We start from the raw sequence: 17,350 nt of genomic DNA, 5'->3' as shown, positions 1-17,350 counted from the left end.
TCCTATTATTCTTATTCATATTACTCTTATTCCTATTATTCTTATTCATATTACTCTTATTCCTATTATTCTTATTCATATTACTCTTATTCCTATTATTCTTATTCATATTACTCTTATTCCTATTATTCTTATGCTTTTTTTTTTTTTTTTTTTTTTTTTTTTATGTTCTTATTCTTTAATAACATTTTTACAAACACCATGTAAAATAATACAAAAAAAAAAAAAAAAAGTATATTAACCAACGTAATTAAAAAATAACTAGTAGATAAAAAGATTGTTACCTTTGGCGATGTATAATATTTTTTTAAAAATTCTTTTGCAAATAAATATTAAAATACTTTTTTTTTTTTTTTTCTCCTTTTTTCCTCCTTTTTTATTTATATTATTATATATAAGTTTAAATCCTTTTGAAGCGTGCTTTTAATTTTAATTTATTTGTTTTACGTAAAGCAAGGTGTACTGCTATAATATCTCACCATTTTTAAAGGCCATATATATGTTTAAAATAGGTTTGCAAAATTAACAATACCTTGAAGGCTTAAAGGTTAACTTATATATACCATTTCTTTTTTATTGGTTATATAAACGCAGTTACCAGTTGAATCATTTGTTTCGCCTTATAAATAAGCATTTGTAATATAATTTCAAGCATCCTGTTATATACACATGAGTACACATATATATTTGAACACATTTATATACATATATATGTATAGATGGATAAAATATGTACGTAGAGTTTTGTAGGTTTCGGTCATATGGGCATTTATGAAGTAGGCAAAAAACATACCATTTAATGTTCTTGTTGTATGTATCATTGTAAAGTTTTTACATGCCATAACTGTTAAAAAATTGTTAACACTACATGTTGTGGCTGCTTTAATTTCATAATACAAAATTAATTTTTTAAATCTCCAGTGTTATATCTTTTTATTCAGCTAGATTAAAATCACTCCTTTGGAATAGTAGCACGATATTTACTCATCATTATTATGTGTAAAAATATTATATCCTTTTAAAATTAGGTGTTCATTAGGGTTTTAATAATTTTGGTTTTATTTTTCATTTTTTACTAAAAAAAAAAAAAAAAAGATATATATATATTTATAAATTTTTTCTTTGTCATTTTGCTCTTACAATCTATTTTAGTACATTTATGTGTTTGCTATATTTGATTTAATCAGACCTCATTTTTACAATTTTAAATATTTGATTAGCAAAAAAAAAAAAAAAAAAAAAAAATTTTATCGTCTCCGCAAATTTTATTTTATATTATTTTTTTTTACTTTTAATCTATTATCGCCAGTTTTTGTTACATGACAGTTGTCAACATTATGTGCACATGTCATTATATGCATATATGTTTAAGTACTCGTATGTACACATATGTGTATGTAATTATTTATATATATTATTTTTAAAGCAGTAAAAGTTATTAAAAGCGAATAATGACCATCCTGGTAATAATTTTTTTTTTTTTTTCTTAATGTTACTGATTTGCGTATACATCTTTTTAGTAGAACAAGTAAATATGGAAATTGTGAAAAATAATACATAGGTCAATATGATCTTATTATAAGCATAAATAGCATATTTAGTGTTTCGAAAATATGCTTCAGTCTTGATTGTTAAAGAAAATATATGTTTATGTAGAAATATTTTTAAAGGTGTAGTAGAAATAGCCACGATCTATTTTCAAGCGTTATTATGTAAGTTGATCTGATGAGAAGGAATAATTTTTTTTTTTTTTTTTTTTTTTTGACTTTATGTTTAATGTAAAAAAATAGTATATGGGTAAATATATGTGCAAATATATGCATATATATTCATATGCGTCTGCATTTTTGAGCTCAACAACTAACAACCCGCCAACCCAAGTTCATTCAATATATATATATATATATATATATATATATATATAATATATATATATATATATATATATATATGTATGTATATGTATATATGCGTGTGCGCGCTTTTTACGGGAACATAATGGATACCTCCAACCACCCAAATGCACGTAGTTTGAGGGAGTTTGACATACATAACCCAGCAGAAATAGAAGGGGTCCAAATTTTAAAACACTGCTACAACGAATTTAAAATAGACATATCATTTTTTATAAAATTGCATGAAAAGAAAACGAATGTTTATAAGTTAAAGAGTGATTACGTTAATTTGATTTCAAGTACATATGTAAATAAAACAAAAACAATGCATAAGTATAATAGAACTCAGGAAAATGCAACTATAACGGAATTGGAATACCCTCATATTTATGTGAGTACAGTAGAGGTTAACAAAAAGTCATTTACTGGCGATGAGAAATACATAGAAAAAGAGGAAGAAAAAATAGAAAGAGGAATAGGGGAAGTAGTAAAAGAAGCGGGGGAAGGAGTGAAAGAAGCAGGGGAAGGATCTGAAGAAACCATGGAGGAAGTGAAAGAAAACTATATTGCACAAATGCATAGGAGTCGAAGAGAGATAAAAATAAACAGATATAACAAAAAATATTTGGGAGTTTTGTTAAACTTCAATACGTTAGAAGAATTTTTAAATGCTAAAAGGAATGAGCATATTAACTATGCCTTGAATGATATAAGGTCATATTTAAAAGAGCATAATTGTGTCGAAAGAAGTAAGGAAGGTAGAAAGGAGGAGAGTATATATGATGACTCTTTTTGGGAATATAAAGCAGGTGAATTAAATTTTTTTGAAAAAATAAACAAATACTTGATATTGAGTTACTTGGACTTAAAAACGTTCATATGTTACTATAGTATAGCAAATCCTATTATAAAACCTGATGAAGATTATAAGTTAATAACACCATTTGAAAGAATATTTTTTTACATAGATTCAAGAACATTGTATTTAAATAATGATAAGAGAGGGTTTAACATTACAGATTTGCTTTATTTGTCCTATAATATTGATACATATTTTGATAATTTTAAAATGTTCATAAAATCTAATATATTTCTTTTACTCAAATTTGACAGTAATAATAATACTATTCGTAAATTTAACTATACACAATATTATAGCACATGTTTATACAACATGTGCTTGTACACTAACGGTAGAGCCGTTCGCAGTAAAAGAGAGAAAGAATTTTACCAAATAAATAACTTTAAAAAGTTGTTTGAATATTTGTCTAGCATCAATTGGGGGAAAGGAAATAGGGGCCACATGAATGAATGGAAGAAAGAGGAATGGAAAAAACGGAAGGAGGAAGGGGAGGAGAAACGGGAGGATAACTGCGTTAGTGAACTGTGTCAAAACCTCGATATGGTAATCCTCCCCATAACCTGCTTAAGCGAGTTGAAAGAAGACATCAAAAATTCAAAAGATAGAGTATTAAAAAATATTAAAAAGGATATTTTTGATTTATACATATGTGTGATTGACCCCAATTACACACATAATTCTTTGGGTTGGGACTTTAGAAACTTCTTATATTTTTTTTCAAAAAAATACGAATTATATAATTTCGAAATAGATTTATTAGCTTTTAGAGACCTTTCTTTATTATCTGACGAATGTGTGTGTAAATTTAATATGGAAAAAGAATTATTATGGATATATCCTATACATAATATAAGGGGGGTAAATACAAATAACAGAGATTATACATCTCCCTACGTGTCAAACATTTGCAAAGTGAATTATACCAATATAAATAAAAACAATTCAAATGGATGCATAAATGAATACTCTACGATGAAAAAAGAAGAGTGTAAAGATAGAGAATCCATACACACAAATAACAGTATTTTTGTTTGTATGAACATGGACGATATTGATAAGTCCCTTATTGGTAAAACTACTGGAAATACTTCTTCATTTAATGATAATACGAATGTGTGTAATGGGATTACATGTAATACTGCTACTGCAATAGATTCAAACGCAACTAAGGCATTCGAAATTATAAATGAAAAGAAACCACTGGTTAAATATTTCTTAAATTCGTCTATATTTAAAATTAAGTTTCCAAACAAGCACAGTTTTGAAGAGGGACCAAAGAAACTTAATTTCAGCAGAGATGAAAAATGTACCTATGGAGATACCGACATTAGAAGTATAAACCTAATGACAAATTGTTCCTTTGAATGTACTGCAAAATTAGATTTATCAGTTAATACAAAATTGGAAAACAGGGAAAAGAGTAAGGATAAAAACACATCATCTTGCTCCATTTTGATTTCATCCAACTCGAATAAGCATATTATGAGGAACAATTCGAAGTATGAAATAATATCAGGCTGGAAAACTTATGAAAAAGTAATACATGGAACAAAAAAACAAAGCATAATTTATGTTATAAATTTGAACGATTTCTTAAATAAAAATACAATTCAAAGAATATCTGTAGAATTAAATATAAAATTGATAAAATGGAAAATTTTAAAAGATTTAAAATTTGAAAAAATTAAAAAATTGAAAATATTAATTATAGGACTAGGTACATTAGGTTGCATGGTTGCTAGAAACTGTGTATCTTGGGGAATACAGAATTTTACATTTATTGACAATGCACGTGTCTCTTATTCTAATGTAAGTAGACAGTACTTATATACCATTGCAGATGCAGAACGGTATGGCAATTTGGGTGAGTATAAATGTATTGCTGCTAAAAATAATTTATTAAAAATTTCACCTGACATAAATATTACTGCTAAGGTTATGGATATTCCTATGCCGGGGCATTTAAATTATTTAAAGGATAAAAATATAGAGAATAAAATGAAAGAATTAGACGAGTTAATTGAAAATCATGACGTGGTTTTTTTATTAACGGATTCAAAAGAATCGAGATATTTTCCATGTCTCTTAATAGCAGAAAAGCAATACAACTGTTTGAAAGAAATAAGAAAAATTGTAACACATGATACCCCCAAACAAGTAGTCCATTCGGATACTACTTCCGATACTAATACTCATATTGCATATACAGACCATGTTACCTATACATATCATACAAATGTATATAAAAAGAGTGGTTTATCAAACGAAGGCAATTTTGATAGGAACACATTTTATAATAATATTCTTACCAATGTAAAAAAATTACCGAAAATGCCTCCCCTAGGTATAACAGTAGCTATTGGATTTGATTCCTTTCTTGTTCTAAGACATTCATTTTTATATTTTAAAGCTGCTTGTTATTTCTGCAATGATATGCATTCTCCATCCGATTCGTTAACTTACAGAACGTTGGATGAAAAATGTACCGTCACTAGGAGCGGAATAAGCACTATTAGTAGTGCCATGTCTACAGAATTATTAATATCCTTAACTCAACATCCTCTCTATTTTTTTGCCCCACACTCAGACCAAGATCAGTATATTTATAACTATGACAGTAACAACAAATCTGTAAATAATGATGAAACTAAAAAAACGAACCTTTCAAATTCATTCATTTCCTGTTTGGGTGCCACTCCTCATATACTTACATTCAATTTAGCAAATTTTTCGATCAAAAAGCTGTTTAGCCATGCATTTGAAAAATGCCTGTGCTGTTCGGAGAACGTTATTTCACTTTATCAAGAAGACAAAATGGACTTCATCAAAAATGTTTGCACGAAAATTACTTTCGAATAAAATGAAGAAATGCGCATTCATATGAATTTTCGTAGACTTAACGCATTTTGTCCTACATTTCTGCAATTGCTCACAGTGTTATGCACATGTGTACATACATATATATATATATATATTGCCTTTTGCATAGCCATTTTTTTTCCCCATTTTATTCCTTGTTCATATTTTTTTCCCATTTTATTCCTTGTTCATAATTTTTTTACCATTTTATTCCATGTTCATAATTTTTTCCCCATTTTATTCCTTGTTCATAATTTTTTTACCATTTTATTCCATGTTCATAATTTTTTCCCCATTTTATTCCTTGTTCATAATTTTTTCCCCATTTTATTCCTTGTTCATAATTTTTTCCCCATTTTATTCCTTGTTCATAATTTTTTCCCCATTTTATTCCTTGTTCATAATTTTTTCCCCATTTTATTCCTTGTTCATATTTTTTTCCCATTTTATTCCTTGTTCATAATTTTTTTACCATTTTATTCCATGTTCATAATTTTTTCCCCATTTTATTCCATGTTCATAATTTTTTCCCCATTTTATTCCTTGTTCATAATTTTTCCCCATTTTATTCCTTGTTCATAATTTTTCCCCATTTTATTCCTTGTTCATAATTTTGTTTCGTGCCTTCTTTTTTTTTTTTTAGGTTATTAGTGATAGTCTAGTACTAGAAAGAGTTACAAATATAGGTCAATTAAAAGTACAGGAAAATGATGTAATTCTCCTGGACTAACTCCTAATTATGAGTAAAATTTGTGGGAGTTTTAAATTTTAAATAAATTATATGCTCATTACGTGATAGTTGCTTGTACGTACGAGGATATGCATATAATAAATATATACAATATGTTGTTTTTGTATACGCGAGTATAAATTTTTAATTTTAGCTCCTTTTTATTTCTGTCCATTGGGGGTTTTTAATTTGCGCATATGTTGTTCTTTTTGTGCCTTTTTTCATTTTTATTATTTTTTTTTTGCAATATTTAATAAAAAAAAAAAAGAAAAACACCAAGTAACTTTTTTACCATAATCTTACAAGTTATTTGTCCTCATGCTGCAAGATGTGCCCAAGCACGTATTTTCAAAATGATTTATACATACGTTATGCATATAAATATATTCATATAAATATATTCATATAAATATAAACACATAAATATATAAATATATATATATATATATTTTAATATACACTCAAATTTTTTTCTTCCCTTTGACCATTTTTTTTAAAAGCATATTTAACGAGAACAACACTGTTAACAATGTGTTTAGCATAATAGAATTTCGATTCCATCTATGATGAAAGATAAAAATTATATACACTATTTCTATTCATACACATATTTCGACGCAACCGAAATTTTCTTTCTTTATTTCTTAAGCCCGATTTTCTTAATTATGCAAGTGAGGGCATTTACATAAAAATGCGAAATTTCGAAGCAGAACATGAAAATTTTAATTTACAAAATATCGAACACACATCTATGTAATTCATACGTACGTTTAACACAAGGGAATATTTGCAACAAATAAAAATATGCCCATGTATATATGCAATATGTAATTTTTGAAAAGCTAGAGATTTAAATTTGTGTAGCATTTTGTAATTTTGTATGTAAAAATGCATTTGAGATTGGCATAATTACGCTTACTGTATATATGCATATATATGCACACGCATACGCGTACATACATATAAGTGCATACATATACATACATACATACGTACATACATATACGTGCATACATATACGTGCATACATATACATACATACATACGTACATACATATACGTGCATACATATACGTGCATACATATACATACATACATACGTACATACATATACGTGCATACATATACATACATACATGCATACATACATACATATATACCTACGTACATACATTTTAGCTCGTTTGCCTAAGCGACTGTGAGTAAAAAGGAAAAAAAGATACAAATCATAAACTTTTCCATTTTTTCATCTTTTCCTCAGCTCTTGTTCTATTTACATTTTGATTGGTAAAAATATGAATGAAAAAAATAAGTATGATCCTTTGCCTAATCGTTACGAACATTTGTATTAACATAAAAAATTTGTTGTTCATATCATCTGTAAAGAAAAACAGTAGTAGCTTACTAAATACGGTGAAAAAGCATCGTTCGATATATTTTTTGAAAAATTTTATTAATATAAACAAATTGACGAATTGGAATACATTTAAAAGGAAGAAAAAAAAGATTATTAAGTTTAGTTGCTATTCATTTGGAAATCCTATACATCCCAATAATTTTAACGTAAATATGATGGAGGGCTTAAAAAAAGCTGTGCTTGTCGGAGAGAATCCTGCATATATTAAAGAAAGATTAGCAAAATATAATGAGTTAAAAGAGAAAAAAAGGCTGGATACAGAATTACAAATAAAAAATGATGAACATTTTAAAAAGAATATAAACATAGAACTACTGGATGGATCTATCAGGGTTGGAGAATGTCATGTTACAACTCCTTTTCATATAGCTAGCTCGATTTCAAAAAAGCTAGCTGAGGATTCCATAGTGTCAAAAATTACATATTTAGAGAAAGTAGACCTGGAATTATGTGATATAGAGGATGCAGAGGAAAACAGCAACGTGAGTGGAAGTGGCAATGGCAACGACAGTGGAAACAGTGCAGAGAATAAACACTGTAGTGGGGGACGTACTCCCATGCTGTGGGATATGAACGTGCCTCTAATAGGAAATTGCAAAATTGAGTTTCTGAATATTGAACATGAAGAAGCAAAGAAGATCTTCTGGCATTCATCTGCACACATATTAGGTAGCAGTTTAGAGAAAATATTTGGAGGGTACTTAACAATTGGTCCTGCGTTAAGTGAAGGATTTTATTATGATATATTTTTAGGAAATTATGCTATCAGTAATGAACATTATAAAAGGATTGAAGATGAGTTTGCCAAATTAACAAAAGAAAATGTGGAATTTGAAAAAGTTGTATGTACAAAGGAAGAAGTATTAGAGCTATTTAAATATAACCCTTTTAAATTAGAATTAATAAAATCAAAAATACCAGATAATAAAAAAACTTCTGTATATAAATGTGGAGAGTTTATAGATTTATGTTTAGGTCCTCATATTAGAAATACTGGGAAAGTGAAAGCTTTTAAAGTATTAAAGAATTCATCTGCATATTGGTTAGGAAAGAAAGATAATGATAGTTTACAAAGAGTGTATGGTATATCTTTTCAAAAAAAAAATGAACTCACAGATTACTTAACATTTCTTGAAGACGCAAAAAAAAGAGATCATAGAAATGTAGGAAAAAAATTAAATTTTTTCTTTTTTGAAAAAGATATGTCCCCAGGATCTGGATTTTGGTTTTCTAATGGAGCAAAAATATTTAATAAGCTAATCGACTTTATGAGAAGAGAATATCGATTAAGAAAATATGAGGAGGTAATAACTCCAAATGTATTTAGTTGCGATTTATGGAAAACTTCTGGCCATTATCAAAATTACAAAGATTGTATGTTCATATTTAATGTAGAAAATAAAGAATGGGGTATGAAACCTATGAATTGTCCAGGTCATTGTATTATGTTTAAACAAATGAATGTTTCCTATCGTTCTTTGCCCATACGTTTAGCCGACTTTGGTGTCTTACATAGAAATGAAATAACAGGTAGTTTGAGTGGTTTAACTAGGGTTAGAAGGTTTCAACAAGATGATGCACATATCTTTTGCTCTTTTGAGCAAATAACAAAAGAAGTTGTAAACACACTTCATTTTCTTTTCTTTGTATATGATTTATTTGGTTTTAAATATGAATTATTTTTATCAACACGACCTAAGAAATTTATTGGAAACATATCTACATGGGACTTTGCTGAACAATCATTAAAAGATGCTTTAAATTCGGTAAATGTCGAATGGAAATTAAATGAAGGAGATGGAGCTTTTTACGGACCCAAAATTGATATATTGGTAAGGGACAGTATCAACAGAACCCATCAGTGTGGCACAATACAGCTGGATTTTCAGCTACCCATTAGATTTAATTTGCAGTATAAAAATAAAGATTTTGGCGTTCTTGAGGATGATAATGAGAAGAAGGAGCACGCGGACCTGGAAAATGGCTCTACGGGAGGGGGAGAAACCAAAAAAGATTATGGTTATGATGGCGGTAATGACAATGATGATGGTAACCATGACCGTGCGGCTAACCTTGAGTGTGGTAATTACAGTGGAGGGGTGCAATCTGCATCAGATGACTTATTGAAGAAGGGATTTGATAGACCAGTAATTATACATAGAGCAATTCTAGGATCAGTGGAAAGATTTGTAGCAATTTTGATTGAACATACAGCCGGTAAGCTGCCCTTTTGGTTGTCTCCAAGACAAGCCATAGTTTTACCAGTAAGCGATAAATTTAATAAGTATGCTTATTATGTATATGAAACTTTGAATAACAACTTTTTTGATGTAGATGTAGATACGTCAATGAATACATTAAATAAAAAAATTAGAGAGGCTCAGTTGAAGCAGTTTAATTTTATACTTGTCGTTGGAGAAAAGGAATTGACAACAAACACGGTCACTGTACGAGATAGGGATGACCCAAATAATCAACAGGTTTATTCAGTTAATGATATTGTAAACAAATTTAAAGAAATGCTTGAAGTTAATTCGTGCAAATTCAACCAAATTATTCCCTTTCAGTGACATACAAATTTGAAAAGAATTACACACAGAGAGAGAGCTAAAGAGAAATTCGTGGTTTGCCATCCATGCCAAAGGTTAAAATATGCTTCATATACGCCTACTCCTTTGAGCATTTTTACTTTTTTACTTTTGTTTAATTTCAGTTTTTTTGGCATGCTTTATTCGTCGTCTTCTTATCCTTTGTCAGCTCCTCCTTCCCCCACTTCTTCATCTTTTTTATCTTCCTATCCCTCTTCGTCTTGCTTTTTTTTTAATGTCAATGCACAAGTGTTATTGTTCATTTTAGCTCGACATACGACATTTAATATAGTTAAATGTGTAGGTTTTTTCATACGCAAGTGAATCGTCGCACCTATTTTTTTTTTTTTTTTTTTTTTATCTTTTTCATTTACTTATTAGTTGTGAAGACGTTACAAATGTGCATATAATATGTGTATACATGCATTTTTGTTTGCTCATATGAAAATGAAACAAACTATAGTATAAAAAAAAAAAAAAAAGAAAAAAATAGCTTATTTAAAATATTCCCATTTTGCAACAACAGTATTCGCTTCAAATATGTGCGGTCTTTATTTGACGTACAACTCTACGTACGTTTGCACATGCATGAGCATCCACGCGCGATCATTTTTCCACTTTAAATGTTCAAGTGTGCAGTAGAAGAAGTATATTTTTCCCAAAGTGCTACGTAATGTGTGCATAAAGGTTTTCTCCTAATTACAATTCTAGAATGTTTAAAAAAATAAAAACTTAAAAGTAAAAGAGATGGTTAAAATGTTGTAAATTTTTATAACTAGAAAAAAAAAAAAAAAATTCTGGTTAAATAAACAGCCATAGGGGTAGTACTAGTTAATATTATTAAACGTGAATACAAATACTAAAATGAGAAAATATAATATATATGCATATGCATGTACATAGGTATATAGGCATATATGTATGCATGTACATGCCCATGATGAATCAACTATCTTGGTATTTGTTCATTTCATCTACAACCTGCGAGCTATAGGTACAGCTAAGGTATTTCATGTTGTAAAATATATGACCCATTTTTGAAAACTTATCTACATCAATTTTAACATTATTCTTTTTGTGATATTTTAACATTTTTAAAAGAAATTCTTTTCTTTTTAACCACTGCCCGTTGGACTCCCATTCCTTTTTTGTATTTGCCTCAATTAAAACTTCTCTTTCTTCTTTCGTCATATTTTCATCGTTCATTTTGATTTGATCTTCTGACATTATGAGTAATTAAAACAAGCTAAAATTAATATACGCACAAGTTAACACATGAACATACGTGCGTGTACATATATACATGTATATACGCACATGTATTTGATATACATACTTATGTTAAACTTCTGGTACGCCTTTAAAGCCGGCAGTTTATTTTATTTTTCCAGCTGCCGAATGTTCTATTTTTCCAGGTTAATAAACCTTTGCTCTTAATAATTAATCTACTTGCAAATACGAATAAAGCAAAGAAAATCTTCTCCTCTTCGAATCTTTTTATTATTAAAAGGGAATAAAATATATTTATCGCATCTTTCTATTCCATTATTATGTAGAAAAAGCATACTATCTATCATCCCTCAATTTTTCATTTTTTTTTTTTTTTTTTTTTTTATTAACTAAGCTGTTAATCAAATAAAATATGGCTTATGCATAATATTTCTCTTTTTTTAATCTCTTTTTTTTTTCCCCTGAAAATAAAGCCTTGATGTTAATATGAGAATGTTCATTTATATAACGTACCAATCTAGCTTTGTTTCCATATCGTTAGTTTAAAAATAAAAAAAAAAATATATTGAAAAAGGAAAAAAGCTTTAACAAAAGCAACAGATAAGAAAACTTTACAAATTTATACAAAACAGAAATCTGTTGTTAACTTTTACAAAATTGGAAATTCTCCGAAAAGGTGTCCAAACAAAAAGGATTAGCAGCTTATTTTTTAAAAAACATTAGAGCATATTTTACAGAATTAAAATCTTTTACTTTAATTTAATTTGCTGTGCTTTCATTTGCTTTTTTTTTTTTTTTTTTGCGCATATTTTTCTATGCCTTCCGTTGTTTATTAAAAGAGTAGCATTAAGTTTTTTAGTTTGTAAAAGGAAGCAACTCTTACAGAAATTTATATATACTTTTTTTCCTTTTTGTTGATACTCGTTTGAGCGGGGGGCAAAGAGCACATATATATACCTATACACAAATGTACATACATATATATACATATGTTCAGATGAACATACGCATACACATATGTGTATATATTTTATGCCATTAATCCAGTTGCGCCATATTTCTGCTTTTCAAAAATATGTATAAAGAGGGAACTTCCCTTGCTTCCTCCAAAGTTGTATTCCCCTTTTTTTTTTTTTTTTTCTTTGTTACAACTTTTTTATTTTCTTATCTCATCTGAAGTTTTTCTCTTTTTAATTTTTTTTTTTTCCCTTTTCCTCGTGTTTTAATTTCAAAAAGTAAATTTTAATTTTATAGATACTTTTTTGAGAAAAAAAAAAAAAAAAAAAAAAAAAAGTGCAACAATGTATGTGAATACATATTAGGAAAATTGTTTATTAGATTTTTACAAAAAATTATTGTGTAAATATAATTGCTGAACATTTTGAGAGTATCTATAAGTATAAAAATACAAAAGTGAAAAATTAACTAATAAATAACCTTACGTTTTGACAAAAATTTTAAAGAAAAAAAAAAAAAAAAAGAAGAAACATTTTTCATTCTAGAGTGAGCACATTCAGATATGTTCTGCTCAAAGTTCTATTTTGCTTTTTTGTTGTTTGGCTTTATATCAAATTTTTACTGAAAAAAATATGACTTAATCCAAGCACACATTTGTTATCTAATGAAAGAAAACATTGCACATATGAACTAAAATAATTAATTTATGAACAAAAATATTTAATTTATCAACTAAAATGTTTAACTTAACAACTAAAATGCTTAAATTATCAACTAAATGATTTAAAAATAAAAAACAATAAGAGAAATTCAACTAAAACTTTAATTAACAAATATTTTTTTTTTATTTACTACTTTTTACCATTTATGAAATATACATATCATCTTTATAGAAACATTACATTAAATTTATAAGCGTAAAAAAAAAAAAAAAAAAAAAAAAAATCAAAAAGAATATACACATATTTTTGTAATATTTACCATTAGAAAACACGAATGGAACAAGTTTTTTACTTCATTTTAATAATATATTTAGAAAAAGAAAAGAAAAACAATAAAAAAAAAATTGCTATTTTATAATTGTAACTAATTAGAACGGTTTTCCTCCGCATAAGAATCTTTAAAATTTTATAAACTCTTTACCCCATATAAATGTAAATTATAATTCATATGTGTGTATGTATAAAATCCTAAGTAGAATTTATAAACTTGTCAGCTTTTCTGCTTAATTGCACGAAAAGTAAATTACACATATGTTGAAATTTTCTATTTTCTTTTTATTTAAATTCCACTAAAATACATATTTAGGACTTCACGCGAAAAGAAACTGTATTGTATATTATATGCAAATTTCGTAAGTTGCGCCCTCTATATAATATACGTACACACATATAAGTATATATATGTATATATATAGCGCATGGATTGAGAATTAAAAAAAAAAAAAAAAGAAGCATTTTTAACATACGCTGAATCGAAATTTAGTTTATTAGTAATGACCAAAGCTACATATTTGCTAAATTAGAAAAAAGTATTATATAACACTGCTTTGTAATTAATTTGTACATGATATATATAAAAATATTAAATTTTTTTATGTTCATAAAAAACTTTTTAAAAATAGTAAACTTTGATATAATTCTGAACTTTTTATGAACAGGCAAGGTAAAACTGTACATTTAGAGCACAACTCGATTATATATTTAAGAAAAAATAAAAATAAAAAAATAAAAAGGTAAAATAAGGTGAAATAAGGTAAAATAAGATAGAATAAGGTAAAATAAAATAGAATAAGGTGAAATAAGTTAGAATAAGGTGAAATAAGTTAGAATAAGGTGAAATAAGTTAGAATAAGGTGAAATAAGATAGAATAAGGTGAAATAAGTTAGAATAAGGTGAAATAAGATAGAATAAGGTGAAATAAGATAGAATAAGGTGAAATAACATAAAGGGAGACAACGTAAGATAACAGTGAAAAATATCAGTAATTATACCCATAAAATAAGCTTATACTGTTGCAAACTCAACAAAAATATAACAGAATGGAAAACCAAAGCATCGCCCCATATGAAATAAATCCTGAAGAAAAAGGCATCATTGAAAAGGAACACTCACTAAATAACGAAAACAGTGTTCCTTCAGGGGGGAAAATAAAAGAAGAAAATGTAGTACAAAAGAGAGAAAACACAGTAAGTACACAAAGCGCTCCAAACATATCGATTATACCAAGCACACTAAATACACATATCACACCATCTACACTCAATTCACTAAATGCACAAAATGTACAAAAAGCACAAAATTTAGTAAATACACAAAATGTACGAAGTGTACAAAATGCACAAAACGATCAAAATGTTCAAAATATTCAAAATGTACAAAATGATCAAAATGTACAAAATGCTCAAAATATTCAAAATATTCAAAACACAGAAAATATTGAAAATGTGCAAAATGAAAAAAATGTACAGCACGCTGAAAATGCGGAAAATGCACAAGATGGAAAAAAAAAGGATACAGGTAAAGCGGAAAATGAAAAAAGAAGTTTCTTTAACTCAAAACCAAATGATGAAGTGTCCAAAGGATTTCCTTCTCCCCCTGTTTTTCATTTAACTGAAATAATGCACAATGAAAGATGTTTCAAAAGAACAAAAGGTCATATATCAGTGGAAATAAATGGGGATATATGTATATATGGTGGTATGTTACAAAATAAATGTGTTGATAATTTTATAAGATATGTACCAGGAATTAATTTATTTGAAAAGGTACGTTTGAATTCAAATGATATAATGCCTAGAGCATTTCACTCAGGAAATGTGATAACAGAAGATAATAAAAATAGCATTGTTATATTTGGTGGTATAAATGAAGAAAATCAAATTGTTAATGAAACATATAAATTTGATTTTCAAGCGAAAAAATGGGAACATATTCAAAATAAAGTAAATCCTGTACCAAGATATAAACATGCATCTTGTAGTTTTAGTGATACTGTATATATACATGGAGGATTAGACCTAAACAATTCATTATTATCTGATCTATGGGTCTTATCAGGTAATGTATGGAGAGAACTTTCACAACTTGATATAATCCCTGAAGCTAGATGTGCACATAGCTTAATTTTCTCCATATATGGAAATGCAAGACTAATTTTCTTATTTGGTGGTAATAAAAAAGGTTTCAGTGGAGCATTAGGTGATACCTGGATTTTTAATACTAGCACCAATAGATGGCGAGAAGTTACCAATACCACTGGTCCCAAACCTTGTTCACGATGGGGGTATTACACATACTTTCACGCATACATTCCTGCACATATGTATACATATATATATATATATATACATATAAGCCGTAACAGTTACCCACACATATGTATATCGCAACAGTTCATATATATTATGTGTATGTATATGTATATGTATATGTATGTTTATTTAATTATTTATTTTACAGCCATGCTGCACAGCTCTTTGATAATGAATGGATGATAATATATGGAGGAATTACAAATGGATGGATTGAAAATTATGCCTTGTCTGGTAATAAAAAAAAAAAAAAAAAAAAAAAAAGTTTCGTAGAATTAGGTTTGTTTACAAACTCTCAATTTAAATATCCATATCACAAAATTGCGAAATATAAACTGAATGAAATAGAATATCCGTTCTTTATTTTTAGTATAGTTTTGTTATTTTTTCAGTTTAATTCTATTTATATTTCCAATTTTTAATTCTTCCATTTTTTTATAACCTTTATATGTTCCCATTCTCCCTTTTTACCTCACCCTTAAGATATGTACGCACTGAATATATACACATTCTCATGGTTTGAAGTTGACATAAGTACATCAAAGAATTTCAGTAGAGGATATTTCGGGTCCTTATGCTTGGTACCGTATAAAAAATCTTTGCATGTTTTTGGCGGGTGTGATGAATCAAACGAATATTCTGATGTGTTCAATATGTCACCCCTTGTAACTTATGTGTCATATAAAACATTGACAGGAAAAATTGAACAACTAAATTCTCGAATGAATAACATTAATGATAATGCAAATGATAATGAAAATATCAGTTTAGTAGAATTTGAGCTCCAAATTACTGATTTAAAAAAAGAAATTAACAATATAAACAATATGATGAGAACATTCGAATCGAAATTTTATGGTAAGGTTTTAAAAATATATTCATTAAGAATTGGTGCTTGTACCGCTTCAAAACACAAAATGAAGAGGATAAATGATACGAAAAAATGGGCTGTACTATGCACCACGCTTGCTTGCTTTTACCGAACAGAGTAGTGTGTATATGTATTTATGTATGCACGTATTTATGTGTTTGTAAAAATATATATTTATATACATATACTTTAGTAAGTGTGTATATATGTGTACGTATGCGCAAGTTGCCCAAGTAAAAACTGCATATAAGACAATAAATGTAAATTATTTTTATAATATTGTTCCTTATTTTTTCAGCACTTGAAAAACTAAATGAGCAATGCGAAAAGTTGCTTTCAAAAAATATCAACTCGGAAGCTTTGGAGAAATTAGAGCAGCGTATAAGAAAATTGGAGTCAACAAATGTTTTAATGAAACATGACAGCATATAGGTCAACAGCTGTGTTTTATGTACATACCACGTGGTTCATTAACTTTGATTTATTGATTGAAAGAAAGCAAAAATGAAGGAATAAATGAAGAAATGAAGGAATAAATGAAGAAATGAAGGAATAAATGAAGAAATGAAGGAATAAATGAAGAAATGAAGAAATGAAGAAATGCAGAAATGCAGAAATGCAGAAATG

The 17,350-nt window shown here is 27.7% G+C and overlaps 4 protein-coding genes across 4 annotated transcripts; 3 read left to right on the top strand and 1 right to left on the bottom strand.

Annotated features, from left to right (window-relative positions):
* Positions 1-1,998: 1,998 nt before the first annotated feature.
* Positions 1,999-6,346, top strand: MKS88_002861 (autophagy-related protein 7; the record flags this gene model as incomplete). The annotated part of the gene is made up of 2 exons (XM_067215906.1): positions 1,999-5,589; positions 6,260-6,346. 2 exons carry the CDS (start codon positions 1,999-2,001, stop codon positions 6,344-6,346), a joined length of 3,678 nt encoding a protein of 1,225 aa, XP_067073438.1.
* A 1,299-nt stretch (positions 6,347-7,645) lies between these two features.
* Positions 7,646-10,333, top strand: MKS88_002860 (threonine--tRNA ligase; the record flags this gene model as incomplete). The annotated part of the gene is made up of 1 exon (XM_067215905.1): positions 7,646-10,333. The coding sequence occupies one exon, from the start codon at positions 7,646-7,648 to the stop codon at positions 10,331-10,333; it is 2,688 nt and encodes an 895-aa protein (XP_067073437.1).
* Positions 10,334-11,296: 963 nt separating this feature from the next.
* Positions 11,297-11,578, bottom strand: MKS88_002859 (XTBD domain-containing protein; the record flags this gene model as incomplete). The annotated part of the gene is made up of 1 exon (XM_067215904.1): positions 11,297-11,578. One exon carries the CDS (start codon positions 11,576-11,578, stop codon positions 11,297-11,299), a length of 282 nt encoding a protein of 93 aa, XP_067073436.1.
* Positions 11,579-14,580: 3,002 nt separating this feature from the next.
* MKS88_002858 (kelch domain-containing protein) lies at positions 14,581-17,155 on the top strand (the record flags this gene model as incomplete). Its single annotated transcript, XM_067215903.1, has 4 exons — positions 14,581-15,824; positions 16,001-16,086; positions 16,336-16,710; positions 17,022-17,155. The coding sequence occupies 4 exons, from the start codon at positions 14,581-14,583 to the stop codon at positions 17,153-17,155; spliced, it is 1,839 nt and encodes a 612-aa protein (XP_067073435.1).
* Between the last annotated feature and the right edge of the window lie 195 nt (positions 17,156-17,350).

The sequence above is a fragment of the Plasmodium brasilianum genome, chromosome 9 (assembly GCF_023973825.1).
Source record: "Plasmodium brasilianum strain Bolivian I chromosome 9, whole genome shotgun sequence".
NCBI lineage: Eukaryota > Apicomplexa > Aconoidasida > Haemosporida > Plasmodiidae > Plasmodium > Plasmodium brasilianum.
Note: the sequence above shows the minus strand (reverse complement) of the source record. Positions and strands in the feature narration are given on the sequence as shown.